Source organism: Numida meleagris, chromosome 1 (genome assembly GCF_002078875.1).
Source record: "Numida meleagris isolate 19003 breed g44 Domestic line chromosome 1, NumMel1.0, whole genome shotgun sequence".
Lineage (NCBI taxonomy): Eukaryota > Metazoa > Chordata > Aves > Galliformes > Numididae > Numida > Numida meleagris.
Window position 1 is genome coordinate 31,567,147 of NC_034409.1, and position 20,329 is coordinate 31,587,475.

Sequence of the window (20,329 nt, forward strand, 5' to 3'; positions counted from 1 at the left end):
TTGTCAGAAGGAAATCGGGTCAATACAATTTGTTCTTGTCAAATCTGTCAGCTTTTATATCATCTTAGTATGCTCCAGGCACTTATAAACTGGTTATCTAACAACTTGTTTCAGAATCATTCCAGGAATTGGTTTTACACTGAATGATCTATTATTCCCAGGCTGTTTTTTAAAAGACAGGTGCTGCATTTGCTTTTCTTGCATTGTCTGGGACCTGTCCATGTTCTATAAACTTTAAAAGATAACAGTGAGTACTTTAGATAGTTCTTCCCATTCTTTTAAAAGAGCAAAGGTGAATGTCATCAGGCGCTGGTGGCTTCAATTGCAATTATCTTATTCAATATTTTTAAACTTAATTCCTCCCTATTCTAGCTATGTTCCTATTCTCACATTAAATTTACTGTGGTTAAGTATTTGATCAGAAATTAATTTTTTATGTGTGAAGACAGTGAACACTTCAGCACTCTGTACAGTGCCTGTTAAGGCATAATTTATCTAATTATATTCCTTATTTCTACTTTTTGTATGACCCCTTTTGATTTTAGAGTCTTAGCAAGGACTTTGTGCAGTGTAATGTACTTTATTTCCCACTTTTTAACTCGTGTCTGCTAAGTTTATCACTGTGTATCTGATGTAGGACCTATCAGCAACTCTTGCTTTTCCTGATGTCCACAGTCCCACAGATCACCCACTTCTGAGACTCAAGTCGCACTCAATTTTAGAGCTTTCTAAGCTTCTCTCACTGTCTTTCTTCTAAAATTTTGCTCAAATCTCTTCTAGTTTTAACAGTCTCACTGATGTTGTGATTGCGGGTTAGTGGGTGACTAAATTGGAAGGTTCTGTTACTTATATTCTTAAATTGGAAACAATGATAGAAAACTACAGTGGTTTTGTGCTTCAGCTGCCAAAATTAAAATTGCTCACAGACACAGTGTGTTTATATAAAATGTTCATGTCAAGATTACTGACAATCTCAGAGGATTTTTGAAACATACAAAGAAAACTCTTTTGAATATTAAGAGACAAATTTAGGCTTTGGTCTCAATCCAGATTGACACATTCTATGTTGCCAGAGCTTACCTGGATATTTCCAAATTATTCATATTTTCAGGGACTCCTCAGGAGTAAGGTCTCTTTAGATCTCCGAGGTCCTCTTTGGACCTCTTGCTGGGTGCACATCTCAACCTCAGTCAAGCTATGAGCAATGTTCATGAGATATAGAGGAGATAATGGAAAAAAGGAACAGTGCAGTTAAGTCTGGTTTATATTTCTGAATAAATGCAGAAATCAAGATTTAAAATAACACTTCCAGATTCTGCTGTTGTTCACAGAAGGAAATAGGGCTAGCAGAAAGCAAAGCTTGAAACGCAGGTTGTGTCAGCAATATACCATTGCTACTTCATGGAGCAGTGAGTGGTGACCACTCCTTCTCAGCAACAAGGCTTTCAATCTTTGTAGCTAAGATCAGCATTTCTGGCAGCCAGGAAAGGTCACCTGGCATCAAATCGTCACTCATCAGCAGGACTCCTTTCTGGCTACTACAGCACAGAGCTAGATTTCATGGGCTGGGTTCCTATGTCAAGTTTTGGAGAGTCTTTCAGGATAGATGTTAGAGTTACATTAGTTTCCCTAGATTTCCTGTCCCAAGGAAAACATTTCTACTCTTTAACTCTAGATGAAACCTAAGCAGATGGTAGTGGGCTAAGAGCTGGGGAGTACTTCTGTGAAAATGTTACGGTTATAGTAAGTAACATCATATATTCGAAAATATAGTCATTGTATATTGGTAACAATGCCAACTACCTGTGAAATTGGGAACTGCTTGTGAAAGTATCTTCTCCTTAAAGTACAAGGCACACGTATTCTGCTGCCAGGAGATATTCAAGAAACATCCACAGTGTGGACAGATCCAAATATAATATGGGCTACTGTAATGCTTCCTGGCTCAAGAAACCAAAATATTTTGCAGTCGTTGATGATTCAAGCTCCACAAAAATGCTCTGCATCAGATATTAAAGCAGACATTACCAAAATACCATCACATGGTATTTCTGAGGCTTTTATAAGAGGATCAAAAAATGATTATTTTCAGTTTCCTACATATGCATGAAGCTTCTTTTTAAAATCTTTTATGTCTGATCAAACTCCTCTCACAAGCTTTGGGAAAGAAAAACATTCCTTATGAGAAAGATAAGGCTTATCCTACTTTGCTTTATATCAACACATTGGAATACCTGAAATTTGTGGCATCTGTAAATTCTGGTGATGGCTGCAGTTGGTCTGTCTGGGCACAGCCAGCAGACAGAAGAGCCGTGCTTCTTCTGGCTTCTATGAGAACATGTGTTCCCACACTGGCTGTTTGGGAAACCTTAGAGATCCACTTTCTACCTTTTTTATAGTTAGTCACCAGACAAGAGCATGCACTTCCTTGTGGCTTTGCCAGCTCTTCTCCTCCCACCATGAGTGCAATATTAATTGGCAAAGCCGACAGCTGCACGCATACCCTGTTGCAATGTCACACTCTTTAGTGAACACATCTTTAAAGAAGAATATGTTAGATACCATCTTTAGAGCACAATTAATCTAGTTACTTGAGTTTCCATAGGTGGAAATAAAATCCTAAACAATCCTACCTTAACGACAAAACTCTAGCATCTCTCCTGAAAGTTACTTATTTTTCAAGCAAGGAGATAATCAGAAGTCTACTCAAAAGCACAGAAACTTAAGGAAATACCTGAGTCACTAGTTCTGTGCCACCCCTCACAAATTGCTCAAATTAACCACTGCCTCTTAGGGAGATCATGGATTCATATTACAGTCATTTTCCCACTGTGAGAAAAGTTGCCTGCACCCATGAGATGATCACTATTGAGGATAAAACCCAGAAAGTATTTTCTTTCTGGAATGTCTTCTCATTTGTGGAATTAAATTATCTGCACCTGCATTATTGAGACAAATAGTCTTCGTTTGGTATCCAGGAGAAATTCATTAAGGCAGTATTAAGATATTTTCAAAAGCCTGAGTCCCTGTGAGGTTCAGTACTGCTTTTACTTCCCAGTTTTCATATCTGATTCCTGCATTTATTTTCACACCTTTAATTCAAAGGGCAGCATTTTCTCTGGCAAAAAGGTCCCTCTATGATGTTTCTATTTTCAAAGACTGGAATGATCAACACGAGGAGCAGGAGGAGCTCACTGCTTCTGGGCCATAAGGGAACGAGGCTGCCTTTGAGCACCAGACTTCACTCTGCTTCTTCAACACCATTTTCATAAGAGGGCTCACACACGTCACCCTGATGAACGGCATCCTGAATACTGCAGCAGGGAATATATTTGCACTGGTAATGACAAATAATGTAGTTCACGATTCTTTGTAATATCTGAATGTACACTTTGGAATGCTTATACCTTACTGTGGCAGGCCTGTAGAAGAGCTATCAGAAATATGTTAATCACAGAGAGTACAGTATTTTTGCATAGGACCAACCTGATGTCATAGAATATGCTGAGTTGGAAGGGACCCATAAGGGTCATCAGGTCCAACTCCCAGCCCCACACAGGATGACTCAAAATTCCAACCCTTTGCTGTGAGACTATTGTCCAAATACTCTTAGAACTCTGGCAGTTTGGGGCCACGACCACTGCCCCGAGGAGCCTGTTCCAAGGCTCAACCACTCACTGGTGAATAAATTTTTCCTAAACCTCAACCTGCCCCTCCCCTGACACAGCTCCACGCCGTTCCGTCGGGCCCTGTCGCTGTCACAGAGAGCAGGGCTCAGCGCTGCCCCTCCGCTCCCTGTGAGGAGCTGCAGCCGCCATGAGGCCTCCCCTCAGCTCCTCTGCTCTGGGCTGAGCAAACACAGGGACCTCAGCTGCTCATCACGTGTCTTGCCCTCTAGACCCCATGATGTTGTTGAATTCACAAGACAGAGAGAGATCTACTTAAACTTTTGAAGAATATGAAAATTGCAGCATAATGATAGGGTACTTCTATAACCATGTATTATGACAATTATGAGAATTTAAAAGCTTCCTTCTTTTACATTTCTTTATTATGTAACAATTATAAATCAACATGAGCACGCCAAGTAAACAGTATGTTGATCCTTCTGGCTTGCTTCCCAACAATTTCCCCCCACACGGAAAGAATGGGGTCTGGTCACATGCATTCTTATCATCCCCTGGCACTTACATGCCATGACAGGCATGATTGAGTTAGGAATTCATCACAAGAAGTCTACATACAGCAAACGACAGTTTGCAGTGGCAATTTTACAAATGGAGAATCAATGAATACATTTTCTCTAGTACAAAACGATAATGTCAACATGCTAACTCTATAATAAAATTCTCAGAGAATAAATGATGAGAAGTACCTTCTACATACCTGCAACATTTCTTAAACCAAAAATAGATGTCACCCAGGATAAAATTTTCTGACAGACCTTCTGTATGTGGGCTAAAATACTGTTATTCAGAAAAAAAACATGTTTGCCTATCTAGGTTAACGGAAGGAGCCTGTTTTCACAACTGATAGGAAGTAGGTGTTGATGAAAACCAGACTGAGTCTGTATTAGGTGCAAATTAGTAGCTGGGACTACTAGAAAACAAAAACATTAGAGCTTTAAAGGACAAAAATGACTGTTTTTAGTAGATGCAATGATTTCTGATATATATATATATATTTTTTTTTTTGTAGTGGGCTAGAAACCTTAAGAAAATTATATACCACAAATGTAGCAACAATAACAGCAGCATGTCTAAATATATTTTTAAAATGTGAAATGATATACAGGACAGTGTACTCAACAAATCAGCTTATCTCTACAGTACATATGGATCATGGATACCATTCACTGAAACATGACCAGTTTGCTCAAATTGTATGCAGTGATTATCTGTGCTTGAAAATAAATAAGGGAGAGGGGAAGCAGAAGCTTGGAAAATAGATCAGCTATCTCTTCAGTATATGGACAAAAAAGAAAGGAGATAAAATCAATGGAAAGTTCTCTCATTCCAAAATTACAAATCTATATAAACAGGTAGGATTGCAATAACTAATGTCATTCACTTGTTCTCATAAATATTTATTTAAAAATTATGGTTTGAAAGGATTTCAGACAAAAGCTCAAATATTTTAATTTCTGCTTTAAAAAACAACATCAGTGAAGCAGGCATACCCTCTGCTCTTTTGACAAACATCATCAGCAGGAGTCTGCCCTGACTGACAAGCCTGAGAATGCCAGCAGCAGTAGTAACACCAGACCAACGCTGCTCTCTATATGGCTTAAATCAGAGAACCTCTGTTCTGGCACTAAAACCAAGGAGAAAGATAGCTTTGTTTCCTTTCCACCAAGGGTTAGGCAACCACTGACTGCCTAGGGAAAGACTTAAGATTTTATTTGTTTTAAATAGTTTAAAAAAATAAAACAAAAACAGCAGTTTTGTCTGATTCTAGCGCCAGTTAAAATGAGCAAAGAGGACAAAAGTCAGTTGTAGTCCAGTCTGAGCTGTATCTAGTGCTATAAAACCCTTTGCTCCAAGTGCAAAAGGCTAATTGAGCTGCTCCAGGCAACAGTGGAGCTTATCTCAGTTAATTTATTTTGTGGCGCATTATTGCCAGCAGCACCTCCGCTACCAGGGAAAGTGCTAGAAATCCTTTTGTTGCTGTGAAAGGACATTGTGACTTACGCATAGGGCAGTGTTTACACTCGCTGAGGCTCTGTACTGTGCAGAAGGAGCACACATCGGAGCCTCAACCCCCTTCTGGAGCAGCTGTCTAAGGTTTCTTTTTTTCTGGTGAGCATTTCGGTTTTAGACTCCACTGGCTATTAACCCTTGAGGAAAGAAGCTAGTAGCTGTTGAGCATGCACATTCCTTCTCTCCCCACTGCTCTTCCCCTTTCCTAACCTCCCCACTAGGGATACACACAACAGCAGCTGTGGTGCTCCAAGCATAGTTCCAAAGTGCAGATAAAGGCACCAAACTGGGAAGGCAATCTGTGGCAGAGCTAAATGAGGATTTCAATTGAGTTTGTCGATTGAGCTAATCTGATTAAAGAAAGCATCTTCCTGCTTGTCTAGGAAAGGTCTGCATGATGCAATTTGGCTCTAGCTTGCCAAAGAACTACTTTCAGATGATTCTGAGCTGTCCTCAGAAATATTCATGCAGGCTGGACAGCTTCTCTGTATACCAGATTTGCTTTATGTTAACAGACTTCTCTCACATTATTGACTGTTTTAAAATCAATTTAAGTTGATGCAAAAAGTCATGTGAATAGTGTTACCTCTTTAAAAAATAGAAGGCTTAAAGAGCCTTATGTGTTCATCATATTAAGTCAGTAAAATGTGACAAAAAATTTCAGTTAAATTAACAAAAACATGTCTATACCTGGTTAATCTCATGTTTGAACAAAGAAAATAACTCAATCAACAAATTACTTTTCCTGATATCTGGATGTCATCAAACTGACTCTACCATTCTTGACCATCTTCTCCTCCCCCACCAAATATAGTTTACTTCATTAGGAGAAGTAAAAGAGAAGTTATTTATTCCAGTTGATTATGTTATTCTGCAAAAGGATGGAAGACATATTTGTGTAGGAAAAAATCTACCTAAGAAAAAGAGAGCATAAAACAGTTAACTTAAAAGAGAACAAGATTTTCTCCACTGCATCTGTTTAGTACTAAAATTAGAGATTTAGATCAAGAAAGGCAGAAAGGCACAGTCCATTGGTATATAACATGATCTCTTCAGCAAGGTTGGGATATCTCCAGAAACAAACACTGATACTCTTACACTTTGATTTTGTATGGATCACTTTCAGACCAAGACTCTCCAAAATAAAAAAAAAACAAAAACAAAAACCAAGAAAACCCCAACTGTACTTAGGCAAACTTATAAAGCACTTAATTTGATGATTTCTATAATGCACCCGCTGAAGGTAAGAACTCAGATATTAGCCCTTCTAAAAATATGGAGCGAACTTTGAACAAAATGATTTCTTGATCTCATGATCTAATTCTCCAATTTCTATCTTTATCCACATCTGAGCCCTACTGGACTAATGGCCAAATATGAACAGTGAAAACATACAAAAATGATTTGACTATGCACTGTTGTAGGGTACCTGCCTTAACAGAGGGGTTAGACTCGATAATATCTTGAGGTCCCTTCAACTCCTGCAATTCTGCGATTCTGATGCACTTTTTTTTTCACTCTACATATAATAATTCAAGCATTATTTTTTTAAAAATTAGTAATATCTAAGTTGCTGAATCCATAAATGAAAAGCATATCCTATCTTCTTAAAAGCTACTATGGCCAATTCTTATCAATTAGAAGCCATTTGGAAACAGCTGTTTGGATATATCAATTAAATTGATCCAGCAACTGTGTGGTAGGTCCAGAAGCTACCTTCAGGAAGACAGTCTTCACATAGAGAACAATTAAGGACCAGGTTGGAAATGGTCCCTGCATCTGCCACAGCCAAATGGTTGAAAGATCAGCCTTTAATGCCTCCTGACCTCACTAAAAAGAGAAGTGTGCTGGGAGGGGTGGCTGGTGGTTGTCCAAAGAGAACAGTCACTCTGCATTACTTTAGAGAAGGCCATAATAGCACGCTTTGGCTCTGCTTCCTGCAAGGTCAAGTTTATTTCCCGCCAGTTCAGAGACAGCAGAGGTTATTAGGAATATGCTGCAGTCAAGATATAAAAGCACCTTGTAGGAGTTTGATTTACTCTAATAGGAATAATAAACTTTTGCTATCCTAAATGAAAGTTTACAGTTTAATCACAATTTGGCCCTAAGATTTTGCTTGTTCAGAAAAATGAGCTATAACCAGTTAGTCTTTTGACACCATCATTGGCAGTCCTTAGAAATCATTTTTTTTAAAAAAAGCACTGCTAATGAGATGATAGACAACACAGAGAACTGTTTACCCAACAAGCTAGTGGTGGACATCTGGGCTGAAAGGACATGGCACTGACAGTCATAATCAACAACAAATGAAGGGTTGGTGTCAGGAAAGCACTCTAGGACTCCCTCAGCTCTGCTGGTAACTGTTAAATGCAGATGAGGGGCAGTCATTCATTACAGTCATTACATTTTGCGAGGTGATCACCATCAGATACTAAGCCTTACTGAGATCAGGAGGAGCGCTCAACACCTTGCAGTAGTGATCTCACCCTGCATTAAAAATATCGTTCAGCTCTGTGGTGTTTGCTGGAACCAGTAACATGAAAACCAAGACAAGGACTAATGGGGATGACAGGGTGGTAGGACACCTCCTTCAAAGGCTTCAGTTTTACCAGCTTGCTCATAATCACAATTGCAACTCTGAGCACTTTGAAGCAGTCACTGAAGTACAGCCAAATTAATAAAGAGCAAATATCCACTGCCTAGATCAACACTCAGCTGCTCCAGTCACCTGGCAGCATTACTCTGATCCCACAAAGCCTAATACTCTTGAGATCTCTCCATTTTTATTTTTTTTATTTTTTTATTTTTTAAGATTATCTGGACTTTTCAAAAGCTCAGTTAGTTCAACGCAGTGTCACTGCCATGTGAGTGGGAGAGGGGTCATCTGCCCAGCCGAGCTGTGGAGGAGACAAGCGGAGCTGGCGGGCAGCCACACAGGCACCAGGATGCTTGCTTTTCCAGGCCAACTTGGAATTGACCGTCAGAGCTCTTGTAAACACAGAAATCCGGGTCAATTAATGTTATGTATGACAACGGATCATAACATCTGTCCAGAGCTGTAACTGATATACACAGCTTTCCCCAGGAATATTTGCCTCTCAGTTTCCTGCTCTGTTTCCTCACAGTTTTAGCCTAGTCCATGGTCCCCACTTTGCACAAATTGGAGAGCACAGCAGCAGATTATGCAGCTAATTTAAATCTTCTCAATAAAGAAATCTTGAGAAGGAGACAGGGTCTTAAAAGTGAGGACTTTTCCTCATTAACAGATGAGCAAACTATATCACAGATTTCAGTGAAGACAATCATTGTTTTTCCATCAGACCTTACATGTAAACTTACTGATTTTGTTTTGATGCCCATATACAGATAAAAGAGAAAAAGACTGCTTAATAGTGGAATTGTTTTAAATTTACGTAGATGAATGTATAAGTAAAAGACCCAAACCATGGTGATCTTTCTTTTCTAAATACATATAGTCTGTTCCTGGAAAAAGAATTTCCATCTCACATTTCCCTGAATATCTGAATCAAAATCTCCTGCAGTTCTTTACTTCCACATACTTTGTGCACATCACAGCAATAACATTTCCTGATCTAATCTGTTTTCCACGCTGCTTGCTTTCAGACAATTAACTACACAGGACTTCTCCATAACAAATCAATTGTTGATAGCTTTGGCTCAGATGGATGTAAGCTCGAGCATGATGACACGCCTCTCAAAAGAAATCACAAAAGATGCAAGTGAATATTACAGTAAGTCTCACAAGAATGAATTACAGTCACCATGTCATGTGGTCCTTTGAATGACTTTGTTCATCCATTTCCACTTCAGTACATTCCCCAGAGTCCTAATGAGACAGACATACTCCAGTTACTCTTTAGTAAGCTGTAATTCTTTGCAAAACTCCTTTAAAGTTGGTAGCATTCAATGTGAGAAAGACTGGCAAAGTCCAGCCCAGTCCCAAGGTAAGCAAATTTTAAATAAAAAATGGAAATAGCAATTATAACAGTATATTCTTTACAATAGCATAACACTTCACATAACAAATGCTGCATGACCAACCCAGGATAATCTTACTGTGTTCATAAATTTTGGCAGTGATGTATGTGGGCAAGGAGGGAAGCAGAACATATCAAACAGGGCCAAGTCTAGAGAAAAACTGCACTTTCTGAATTCACTGTGTGAAAATCATTCTGTAATATTCAGAAATTTGTCTAAATAGTGCATTTCCTCCTTCAGTAAAAAAACAAATGCATTGAGAAGCAAATTTTGTGAGACTGCTGGAAACCTATGCAATGAAAGGATAAAAAGAGATTTTACCTTCACATTGTGAAATTACCTCTAAGCAGCAGTGACCCGTCCCTAAGATGAAGCAGGAGCCCTGGTGACAGTGGCAAGCTTGCTCACCATATGTGATGCCAAGCATACTGTGAGCAGTGCAGGGTAGGGCAACTGGTAACAAGCAATCAGGTTATCGCAGCTTAATGAGTTACTGCTGATTAGCTCGAGTCCTCATGACTGACAACTTTCATTCCTCTACTAATACAACCACAAAGCCAACAGGTTAACTTTTACCATTTTTTTGTGTCAATGTTTAAAAGCAATATAACCAGTTTTCATGAGCAATCCTTTGATTAAGTTGTGAGTAAAATGAATACAACATCCCCTCCCCCTAAAGGTTTCACACAGTTGTCGGCAAACATTTAATCCATGTGATGGCCATAAACGTTTATCCAGTACTGCTAGGCATCCTGAGATCAAGTCTAATCTTTTTGTTCAGATCAGTCCTGGAAAACACATTACCTCCATGATTTTAAAGTGAAGATTTAGTGGGCCTGTAAGAGGAACTGGAGCTAAGCTGCAAACTTTCCTCCATAGCCACCTGAGTTTGCTCATGTGCTCCCTGCAGAGGTGCAGGATGCTCAGAACAACCATGAACCTTGCGTGGGGTCAGCCTCTGCTCTGAGGCTGTATGCACTGGAAGCAGCACTAAACATGTATGAGAGATGGCTGCATGTGTCTCAGAGATTAAAAGGCAAGCCTAGGATTGCACTGAAGGCACTCACATCAATGCTATTCTGTTAGATTTTCTCAAGCAGCATATCACTTGTACTCACAAAGAGAGGAGTCGAAGCTCAAGAACTGACAATAGATGCTTTTTTAAAACATTTTCTCTATTTATTTGTTTTTCCTGATGGTTGCTACAAGCAAAGGAGGTAATCAGAAATGTAACGGCACAATACAAATACAGGCAGCAAACTAAGTTGATGGCATGAAAGGTGTATCTGAGAACACAGAGTTGACAGAATCAGAATCGGATTTTGTTCGAGTAGTTTTTAAGATACTCTCAGCAATGACATTGTCATTAGGAAACAGTTTTACCTTCCCATTCTGACTGTGTTTTGGTTCATGTACAGGTTCCAGGAAAACCACTCGTTTGCCAGTGCTGGCCTTCTTCTCATCAGCAGGCAGCTCTTGGGGCGGTGTGGAGTTCAGTATGGATGTGTGGGCGCTGCTTTGGTTCAGCTTCCTCTTCCTCCGCTTTGTCTTGCATTGACACGGACATGGGGTCAGGTAGAGATAAAGCAGTACTAAAACAATACTGGCTACACAGGCAGCAAGGGTGGTAAAAGCTGTATTAAATGCTTCATGAGCATGAGGCCTGTTAACTGTAAAATTGCTAACATTTATTCTAACCTCTATAGTTTCATTTAATAGTCTTTTCTTATTTATTGCAGTGCAGGAGTACAGCCCAGAGTCCTCTATCCGGGCATCTCTTATCTCCAGGCTCCCATTATGAAAAACCCTAAATTTGTCGGTCTGCATGTCTGGCTCCAGCAATTTATTGTCTGGACTAACCCAAACGAAGTGTGTGCCTGCATCGCCGATTCTGCTGTCACAGTGAACGATCAGCCTGTCACCCACCTGGGCATCATGAAAAAACCCAAACGCTTGAAAAGAGCTGTTGATGGTGCTTTCAGAGCAGTTCAGAAAGTTGTCATGCAGTAAAGGCTGTCTGTTGTAACCTCTTGGATCTGATCGCAATAAACAGGTGTACTCACTTTTGAAGTCCACCACAGAGCTGAAGTGCCTTTGATACCAGAAGATGAGCATAGAGTACAGCGTGCAGTCACAATAAAATGGGTTGCCGTGAAGATAAACTCCGCTAAGATGCTTGGCTGGCACTGAACTCAGGCGCTGAACAGGCATCGACTGGATGTGATTAAAGGAAATGTCCAGCAGTATGAGTTCTGTCAGCTTGTGCTTTCCAACATACAAGTCCAGTGGGAAATGCAAGAGAAAGTTATAGCTTAAATACAGTTTCTGTAATTTGTACAATCCTCCAAAGGCTGAAGACTCTATATGTGTTATCTGATTGTTGTAAAGCAGAAGAACTTCCAGGGCCCCCAGCTCCTGAAACACGGGGCTGCCCAGTGTCTTCAGGCTGTTGGACGACAAGTCTAGGTACTTCAGGTTTGGGGTTGTGGAAAAGCTTCCAGTGATAATGCTGCTAATGCTATTATGATTGATTATTAAAGTGTTCAGCTTCTCAAACAGCACTGGGACCCATTCAGGTTCTAAGAATCCAATTTTGTTATAACTCAGATCCAGCCTTTTCATACTTCTATAGAGATTTCCTGGCACTCGAGAGAGGTTCTTATTGGTGCAGCTTACGATATCACTGGCACAGATGCAAGCTGTTGGACACATCCCTGGGGCACTGCCACCTACACTCACTGCAAATACCAAGAGGAATGCCAGTGCTCTGCAGTTCACCTTACAGACTCCAAGTCGAGTAGGAAGTGTCCGGCAGTTTAAAGACATTGTCGCTGGCTCTTAGCTGGCTCCCAGTGCTCCTTGCCACAGACTGTATGTGCTGTTAGCTTTGCACTAATCACTGTCAAAAGAAGAATACAGAGGTATAGCATGTTAACTTTTAAGATACATATCCTGCCTAATTTCTTATGCATGTCTTCTGAATAAATGCAGGGAATTCATTCTTAATGTTTCATATGCTTAGTTACAAAATCTAGTTGCTGTAAGCTTAGTGTTGGTTTTCTGTAAACATGAAATTCAGCACTTATTTGTAAATATTCATATTACAGATATATTTTTTTCTCTTCATAAAATGCAACCATTCTTCAGTCTTGGACCAAGGAATGCAACTTCTGACAATTTAAAATCAGGAATGTTCATTTGTGGAACTTGACTGGGCAATAGCATCCTGTAGATGTTTCCAAATCAACTTAGACAGAAAACTTTGGGTGCAGAGTTAAAAACTAACCAACCAACCAACCAATTAAAAAAAAAAAAAACTTTATATAAAAAAATATTTTCTTGTCTACTAGGAAGTAGTAGATGCAACGTGTTTCTTCCCAATCAGAGAATGTCTCACATCTTGAAGCAAAAAATTGTCTCAGAATACGCAGCGTTAAATGTCTTTAAAAAAAAAAAAGCTAGTTCAGTAACAGATAGTACAGGTAGCATCAGCCTATTTTTAGAGTTATTCAAGATATCTGCATTCGGTTTATGTGGCAAGGTTTTGGAAGAATTGGGCTGCAGCGATGGCCTCTGTGAGCAGAGCCCAGCTCTTCCCCATGTCAGATCAGAACCAGCTCCTACTGCTCCAAAGGGGACCCACCGCTGCCAGAGTTCAGCCATGAGTGAAGCTGGGTGTGCTCTGGGAGAGCAGATTTAAGCAGATAGAAGAACGGAAAAAAACTGCTGCACAACAGCAGCTGGGAGAGAGGAGTAAGAATTGTGAAGAGCAGCCCTGCAGGCACCGAGGTCCACGCAGGAGGAGGGCAGCTGCTCCCTGCGGCCCAGGAGACACCCACAGAGGAACAGGCCGTCCCCACAATGTGCGGCCATGGAGGGGAGGCAGTGGATACAGCCTGAAGGGGTACGGCCGTGGATACCCTCGCAGGAGCAGCCCAGGGCCGGAGCTGCTGCCTGTGTTGGGCACCACCTGGAGGATAGGCCTCGTGGCACAGAGCCATGTTGGAGCGGTGCTGGGAGAGCTATAGCCTGTGGGAATCCCGCACGGGATCGGTTCAGGCAGGACGGTATCTGTGGGAGGGACCCACATGGAGCAGGGGCACAGTGACCATGGAAGAGCGGCAGAGAGGAAACATTATGGGCTGACCACTGCCCCCATTCCCTGTTCCCCTGTGCTGTGCTGGGGGAGGAAGCAGAAGAGGGTGGATGGGGATGGAAGATATTTTCAGTTGGTTTTTAGTACTCACTGCACTAGTCTGTTAGCAGCAGGCAAAGAATTACATTAATCTCCCTACGCTGAGTCTGCTGTATCCATGACGGTAAATGGGGAGTGATCTCCCTTATCTGAACCCTTGAGCTCTTTTCCATTGTGTGTTGTCCTCCTCTTCCTTTGAGGAGGAGGAGTGAGAGAACGGTGTGGTGGAATTTAGCTGCCACTGAGGTGAAACCACCATCACATCCAGCGGGAACGTTTCACATTCTGTTACTTTCACGTTAGCCAAAATAACTGTAGAGGAGAAAAATTTTCCATGCCTGGTGCCCACCTCAAGCAGAAGTTTGGGGAACTTTCAGTTAGGATGAGTCAGCCATTTCTCAAAACTCATTAAAAGAAAAAAAAATATTTTGCTCATACTTAAGTAATAAGAACAAAATCTACCATACTCTTTTTTGAGAATATTTTAGTGTCACTACAACTTGAAGCAGGGACTCAAAATTTGACAGGGTAGTGGTTCTGTGCCAAGGTGTATGTTTTTTGCCATCTCCTAGGAAAATGTACACATAATTAGCAGAGCAATTAACATTTCTGCTCACTCTTGCTCTCCCTGGATACCTGTTCAGAGTTTGCCACTAAATTCCCAGGTGAATCAATATGCATTGATTACCCCCACCCTTTCATAGATCAAACATGGTATTCAGCTCCCACATACTGAACTTGTTCTCATTTCTCCGATCTCACCCACCCGCTGGTACAGTATCTGAGGAGGACAACCCCACCAACATCTGCTCTGTGCTGCTGATTGTGGCTGTGTCCCAGAGCTGGGAGATGGGAGGCTGCCTGTGGGCAGCAGGAAGAAACAAATGGAAATCAAGTGGAGAGAAGCAGAATAAAAGGAGAAGTTGTATGAAGGGAGGTGGATGAAGAAAGGATAGAAGTGTTAAAAAAGATCTAAAGAATAGAGGACTAATGTAGAGATGCAGCCAAAGAAGGAGTTAAGGGGAAAAGGAAGATAAGAAATGCATGAGGAAGGAAGGGCAAAACCAGGAAAGGAGGATTCCACCAGTGGAGCATCATTATTGTAACTAATGAAGCAACTGAGGATGAGGTAGTTCAGAAGCCATGAGCATGCAGAAGTCCTGTAAAGCAGATAAGACAAGAAGAGCAGATAGGGAAGGGATAAAGGACATGAAGAGGGTTAAGTATAAGAGAGGCAAGTGTTTCAAGGGGTAAATCTTGGGACACACTTCTCCAGAAAATTTGCATCTGCTACTTGTGAACCTATGATTGTCTACACAATCAATTTATGTGAAATGCACTAATTTCTACTCACCTCTCAGTTCCTTATTCCCCTCCTCTCTAACCCTCTGCCAAGCTGGCAGGTGCTGTCTTCTGCCAACAAGAAATCTACTCATAAGCCAAATTGTAGAAGATGTGCTATGAATCTAGAGAGCTGAACCTTCTAATGACTCATTAAAAGAAGAAATATGAAGGCAGCAGGAGAATTCACCCTTCACAAAAATGTATATATACAATGGGTTTAAATGCTTGCATTCCCAAAAACTATATTAAGAGAATGACAGGACTTCCAAGTCAAGTATTCAAAAACTGAAGTGTCACAATTAAGGTTTTCTGGGCCATTTTAGACTCATACTACAGTCCTTAGTTATGTGATCACTCACGTTTATTTCCCCCCTAAAAACTTTCCTCATATTGTGTATAGGATTTGAAGAACATGGAAAAGAGCTAAGTAGATGCCTGTACATGAGAACTGGAACATATCCTAGTCTCTGCCACAGAATTCCTGTGACATCAGGCAAATTATGTGAAGCTGTTACAGTTAGCAAATCATGGTTATTGTCACCAGCTTGAGACTCAGAAAGTAAGGAACTTCTCTATAATAAACTTTGGAAAGACTGGTCTGAAGAAGTGTTGAGATGAGACTCAAAGTGTTACAACTGTACGTACCACTTTTGACTATAAGGTCCTCTCCTTTTTCCCCTGAGTATAAAACGGAAGTAGAAACATGATCTTAACTACAGGAACACTGTGAAAATAAATTAACTTATTAGAATTCCACTGAGACACTGGAACAGGTTGCCCAGTGAGGTTGTGAATGCTCCCTCCCTGGAAGCATTCCGGGCCAGGCTGGATGGGGCTGTGAGCAACCTGGTCTAGAGGGAGGTGTCCCTGCCTATAGCACGGGGTTGGAACTAGGTGATCTTAAAGATCCCTTCCAATCCAAACCATTCTATGAATAAAAGCTTAGTACAAAGATTTATAAAGTCTTCTACATTTTTAGGTCCTACAGAAGTATCTAACTGGTTGTCAGTGGAAAGTTAGGAACCACGAGGAATGGTTTTTTAATGAGCCCTAAGCACCTAGCTTAAATGTTTTTGCTAGCTAGCCTGTCTTTTATGGAAAAAAAGAATAGATAGTTCTTCTAGAGGGCACGATCTATGAAAACATTGTGGAAATGACCATCAGGAACTAATGCTGTATTCCCATGCACATTTGTATTGCATGCAGTACATAAGGCACAATGGAAACACTGAAAAAAGATTTCAGTAACTTGTCATTCAGTTTGTACATTGCTTAAAACAAGGTATCTGAAAACTATATATCATAAAATTAGATGAATAAAGACTGAATTATAATAGATTCATAAAATGGAAGACTGTTGTTGCATAGGTTGGCTTTCCCACTAATATCTGAATATCTGATTTTGCAGCCACTGCAGCCTAATTTTTCATGGAACTGCACTTGCAAAATGATGAATAGCACTTTCAAAATCAGCTCCTATGTTGAACGTAACTGGAATCCTGGAGATACTCCAAATGGAGCATACAGGTCAATGCTCAGTTTGGGAAGGCTTACCAAGCTTAATACACCAAATAGCCTTGTACATTTTTTTTCTGTCCATACTTAACTACTCACTCAGCAGAAACTCTGAGCTAGTTTGCAGCCATTCCTCAAAGGCAGATTCAGGGCTGGTGTAAATCAGCATAGTGTCTTTGAGTTCTAAGGAACAAAACCAGTCTGCAAGGGCTGAAAATTTGTTTGCCCATTTCCAAAGTTCATTAAAGTTGCCGAATGAGAACTGTTTCAGATGACAATTTGCAAGGCAAAGCCAAATTATGAGCATCATACACATACTCACATAGTAGAGGCCAAACCAGGTTATTTTGAGTACCCTGCCAAGCAGAAACTTCCCTTGCCATGCCCAATTCACAGTGCAGTGCCTTCATCCTCAGTAGGGTCTTTGTCTTTTGGGAGACTAGGACTGATGAAGTGTAACTCACTCCCTCCTATTGGAGTGCTTGTGTTCTCCTCAATTTCTGTGCAAATTGTACAGGCTAGTGGCAAAGCTAAGCATGCTGAACATAAATATTCATAGTCTACATCACAATTTGAATCCATTTAGAATGTTTGCATAAACAATTTGGGGACTGGTAATGCGCAGGTGTTAAGTGGCAAGGTAGAATAAGGCTTACAGTCAGCCTTATGTTAAAAAGCTTCATTTTATTTCACCCCAGTATCATTACTTCAGGTCTTATAACAGTACTACTTCGCAAATTTCAATATTACGTATTTTCTCAATTCTCATATTTGCTATTAAATACTAGCAGCTAACAAGTGCCAACAGACTCAGGCTAAATACTTCACCATTATTTCAGAATGAGATGGGTAGGAGACTTTTTTGAGTGAAGGGCATGGCTGGGGGGTTTTGTACTTGAATTCTTTTCAAAGAAATAATTTATTTGTGGTGTTTAAGTGTGATATTTTAAGTTCACTGCCAAAATACACAGTACTTCCTGAGATGAATCATCTGTGCAGTAATGGTGCATGTTTCTTTACTGTTTGAGAAGAATTGCAAGACATTCTCATTTCATAGGGAATATCCTCTGTTGCCAGTAACAGCTCAGTTTACTACAACAGATCAGCTCCTAGAGGATTTGGCTTTTGGTTTGGATGTTTTTTAAGGCTTTTAGAAGAAATGAGCAACTAGATCTGCTTATGGAAAAGGAAAATGCTGAACATTGTGCATTTCCTCACTATCAGCTATCACTGCAAAATCAACTAATGTTCTAGATAGTAATTTCCACTTTCTTTGGGTTATCTCTGCTATTAATGCTAATCTCTGCATCAGCATTCTCTTCACCTGTAATTACCTCCAGGCTTATGACTATTTTTTCCAAATAAGCTTGTATACCATGGTACATCTCTAAGTTCACTGGAGACTTTGCTAAAACCAACCAAAAATAAAAAAGAAAAAATCCACAAAAAAAACCAAACCCAAACAAACAAAAAAGTCTCTTAATTTATGTAACGAAAGGAAGTGAAGATCCCAAGCCACTTGAATGCTTTTGTAAACACTACCACCAGTCTTTTCAATGTTAATGTGGATCAATCTGTGCTTTACAGTAGGAATAACATCTTCCTGTACACTGGTGATGCAAACAGTATCATTCCTGGCTGCCAGTTTCTGCATAGTGAAAATGCGTATATATGGCTTGCCAATACTGCACAAGTACTGTTGAGTTATAGATTTGAGAGCTCAAACCCTGGAATAATATTAAAGACTTTAGTTTACCCTCCAAAAGGTCCACACCATTTCCACATCTCTAGCTGTTCTCCTTGTGTCACATGCAGTTCCCTGTCCTGTCTCCTCTCTATCTGCCCACCTTGCCAGCCCACAAGCCACTCACCCACCTCTGCACTTCCCATTGACCTGAAGGCCCACACAGCTGCTCCCCCCTTTCCCATGTCTAGGTATCAGATGGATCAAAGCTGTATTAGTTAAATACAATAACAGATGAAATGAAGCAGAGATGGCTCAGGTATTAAAACTGTTTCTTCACAGTCCTTTTTTTTCCTCATGGCATTTAATGAAACTTTTATTACAAATATGGAAAAAAAAAGACTGTCAAAATGAGACTTTATTAATGTATAGTAACAATATTATACAAGTACAATTATTAATACTTTTAATTCTAACTTTACAAATCCTGCTTCAGTACATGATAGAAATATTAATAATTGCAAACAGACTAATGGCATCTTACATAATTAACCTTTTAAAACGTTACACTTACAAGGAAGGTCTGCACAAACTTCCTCTCCTAGCGGGCGCCTGCGGTGGGGAAGCCGCCACCTCCCTCAGCATCCAGGATGCACTCTGCTTTTAACGCTCCAGGGTGGGAAGGCACTCCCTGCATCAAAGCTGAATCTGCAGCTGTGCTCAGCATTTCTGACTGGGCAGAGCTGGATTACCCAGCCATCATAATCCATGAGGTTTAGTGACATGACGGATCTGAGAGCAGAGGCTGCTGGTGAACTACATCTGGGTGACGTATTGATATTCTGGACTAAATCCCAGAACTGGCTAAAACTGTGCTTGGTACAAGACCCAATCGTGATGAAAACTGGCCTTACATCACCTTTGCAGCAAGCTGACCCCGAGGTCAGTCTGGCAAATTGAGTGTTCTCTGTGGCCAGCACCTGGCCAGACCTCAGAGCGTAAGGGAGAGGAATTTGTCCTACTAACCTCAGTCACATAAAACTATTTTCTCCCACTCATCTTTCACTGAAGACTGAATTTCTCTGAAGATAGATTTATTTATTTTTTTGCACCCAGGAAAACTCAGTTGGCTTAAAGAAAGCTGAGACGCGGATGAGCAACTGGGTGATGTACCACTGAAGCTGAGTTGGGCTAATCAGCAGCAATCTGTCTATGGCACTGCCGTCTGCATGAAGGAATCACTCTGCAGCTTTTATCCCTCTTAAAAGAGCACGAAAGAAATACACTCAGCAAAACAACAATGCCTCCTTTTTGCCACGGTACTTCATAAACTAAGATACATCCTAGCTCCAACCTTGCAAATGACTTCAGTTGCTAAGGAGATCATCAAATAATTAGGAAAAAGGCAGTGACAAACAGTGGTGCCTCAGTTACAGCATCAGCAACCAGTCTCTAAGCAATGCCAGATCTCATGAAAGTTTAGTTGCCCAGCGTAGGATCCTCACCGCCTCCAAGAGCTTCTCTGGCAGGCTCAGCTCCCGAGAAGCATCTTGCCGCGCTGTAAGGGCTCCCAGCAGTGCCACGAAGGGCAGTGCCGGCTGCAACCCTCAGCCGGGGGGCAAAGTTTCGGCGAACCCGGGACCCCGCCGCTCCCAGCACCGCACCGCCACTCTCCTTCCCCGGGCACTCAGCACCGCTCCCCGGCGGAGCCGCGGGACGAGCGGGGAGAGGCCGAGTCTCAGCCGCCGCTGCCCTCGGAGCGCCCAAGCGCAGATCCCGCTCCATCCCCTCCGCCCCGCGCCCGCCCGCCGCCAAGCCGGGGCCGGGGCAGCGTTACCTGGAGCGCCCGGCGGCCGCCTCATAGCCGAGGAGTGCGGGGCCGGCCCCGCCGCC

The 20,329-nt window shown here is 41.2% G+C and overlaps 1 protein-coding gene across 5 annotated transcripts in view; it reads right to left on the reverse strand.

The window, feature by feature from the left end:
• Positions 4,030 to 20,329, reverse strand: part of AMIGO2 (adhesion molecule with Ig like domain 2) — a 16,860-nt gene continuing 560 nt past the window's right edge. For 4 of the 5 annotated variants that reach the window (XM_021385019.1, XM_021385021.1, XM_021385017.1 and 1 more), the window contains exon 2: positions 4,030 to 12,597. In XM_021385019.1, the coding sequence (XP_021240694.1) occupies positions 10,959 to 12,524 (1,566 nt within the window). In that variant the 5' untranslated portion in view covers positions 12,525 to 12,597 and the 3' untranslated portion in view covers positions 4,030 to 10,958. Of the gene's footprint in view, positions 12,598 to 20,273 lie in introns of all 5 variants that reach the window. The other variant, XM_021385018.1, reaches the window with a different exon arrangement.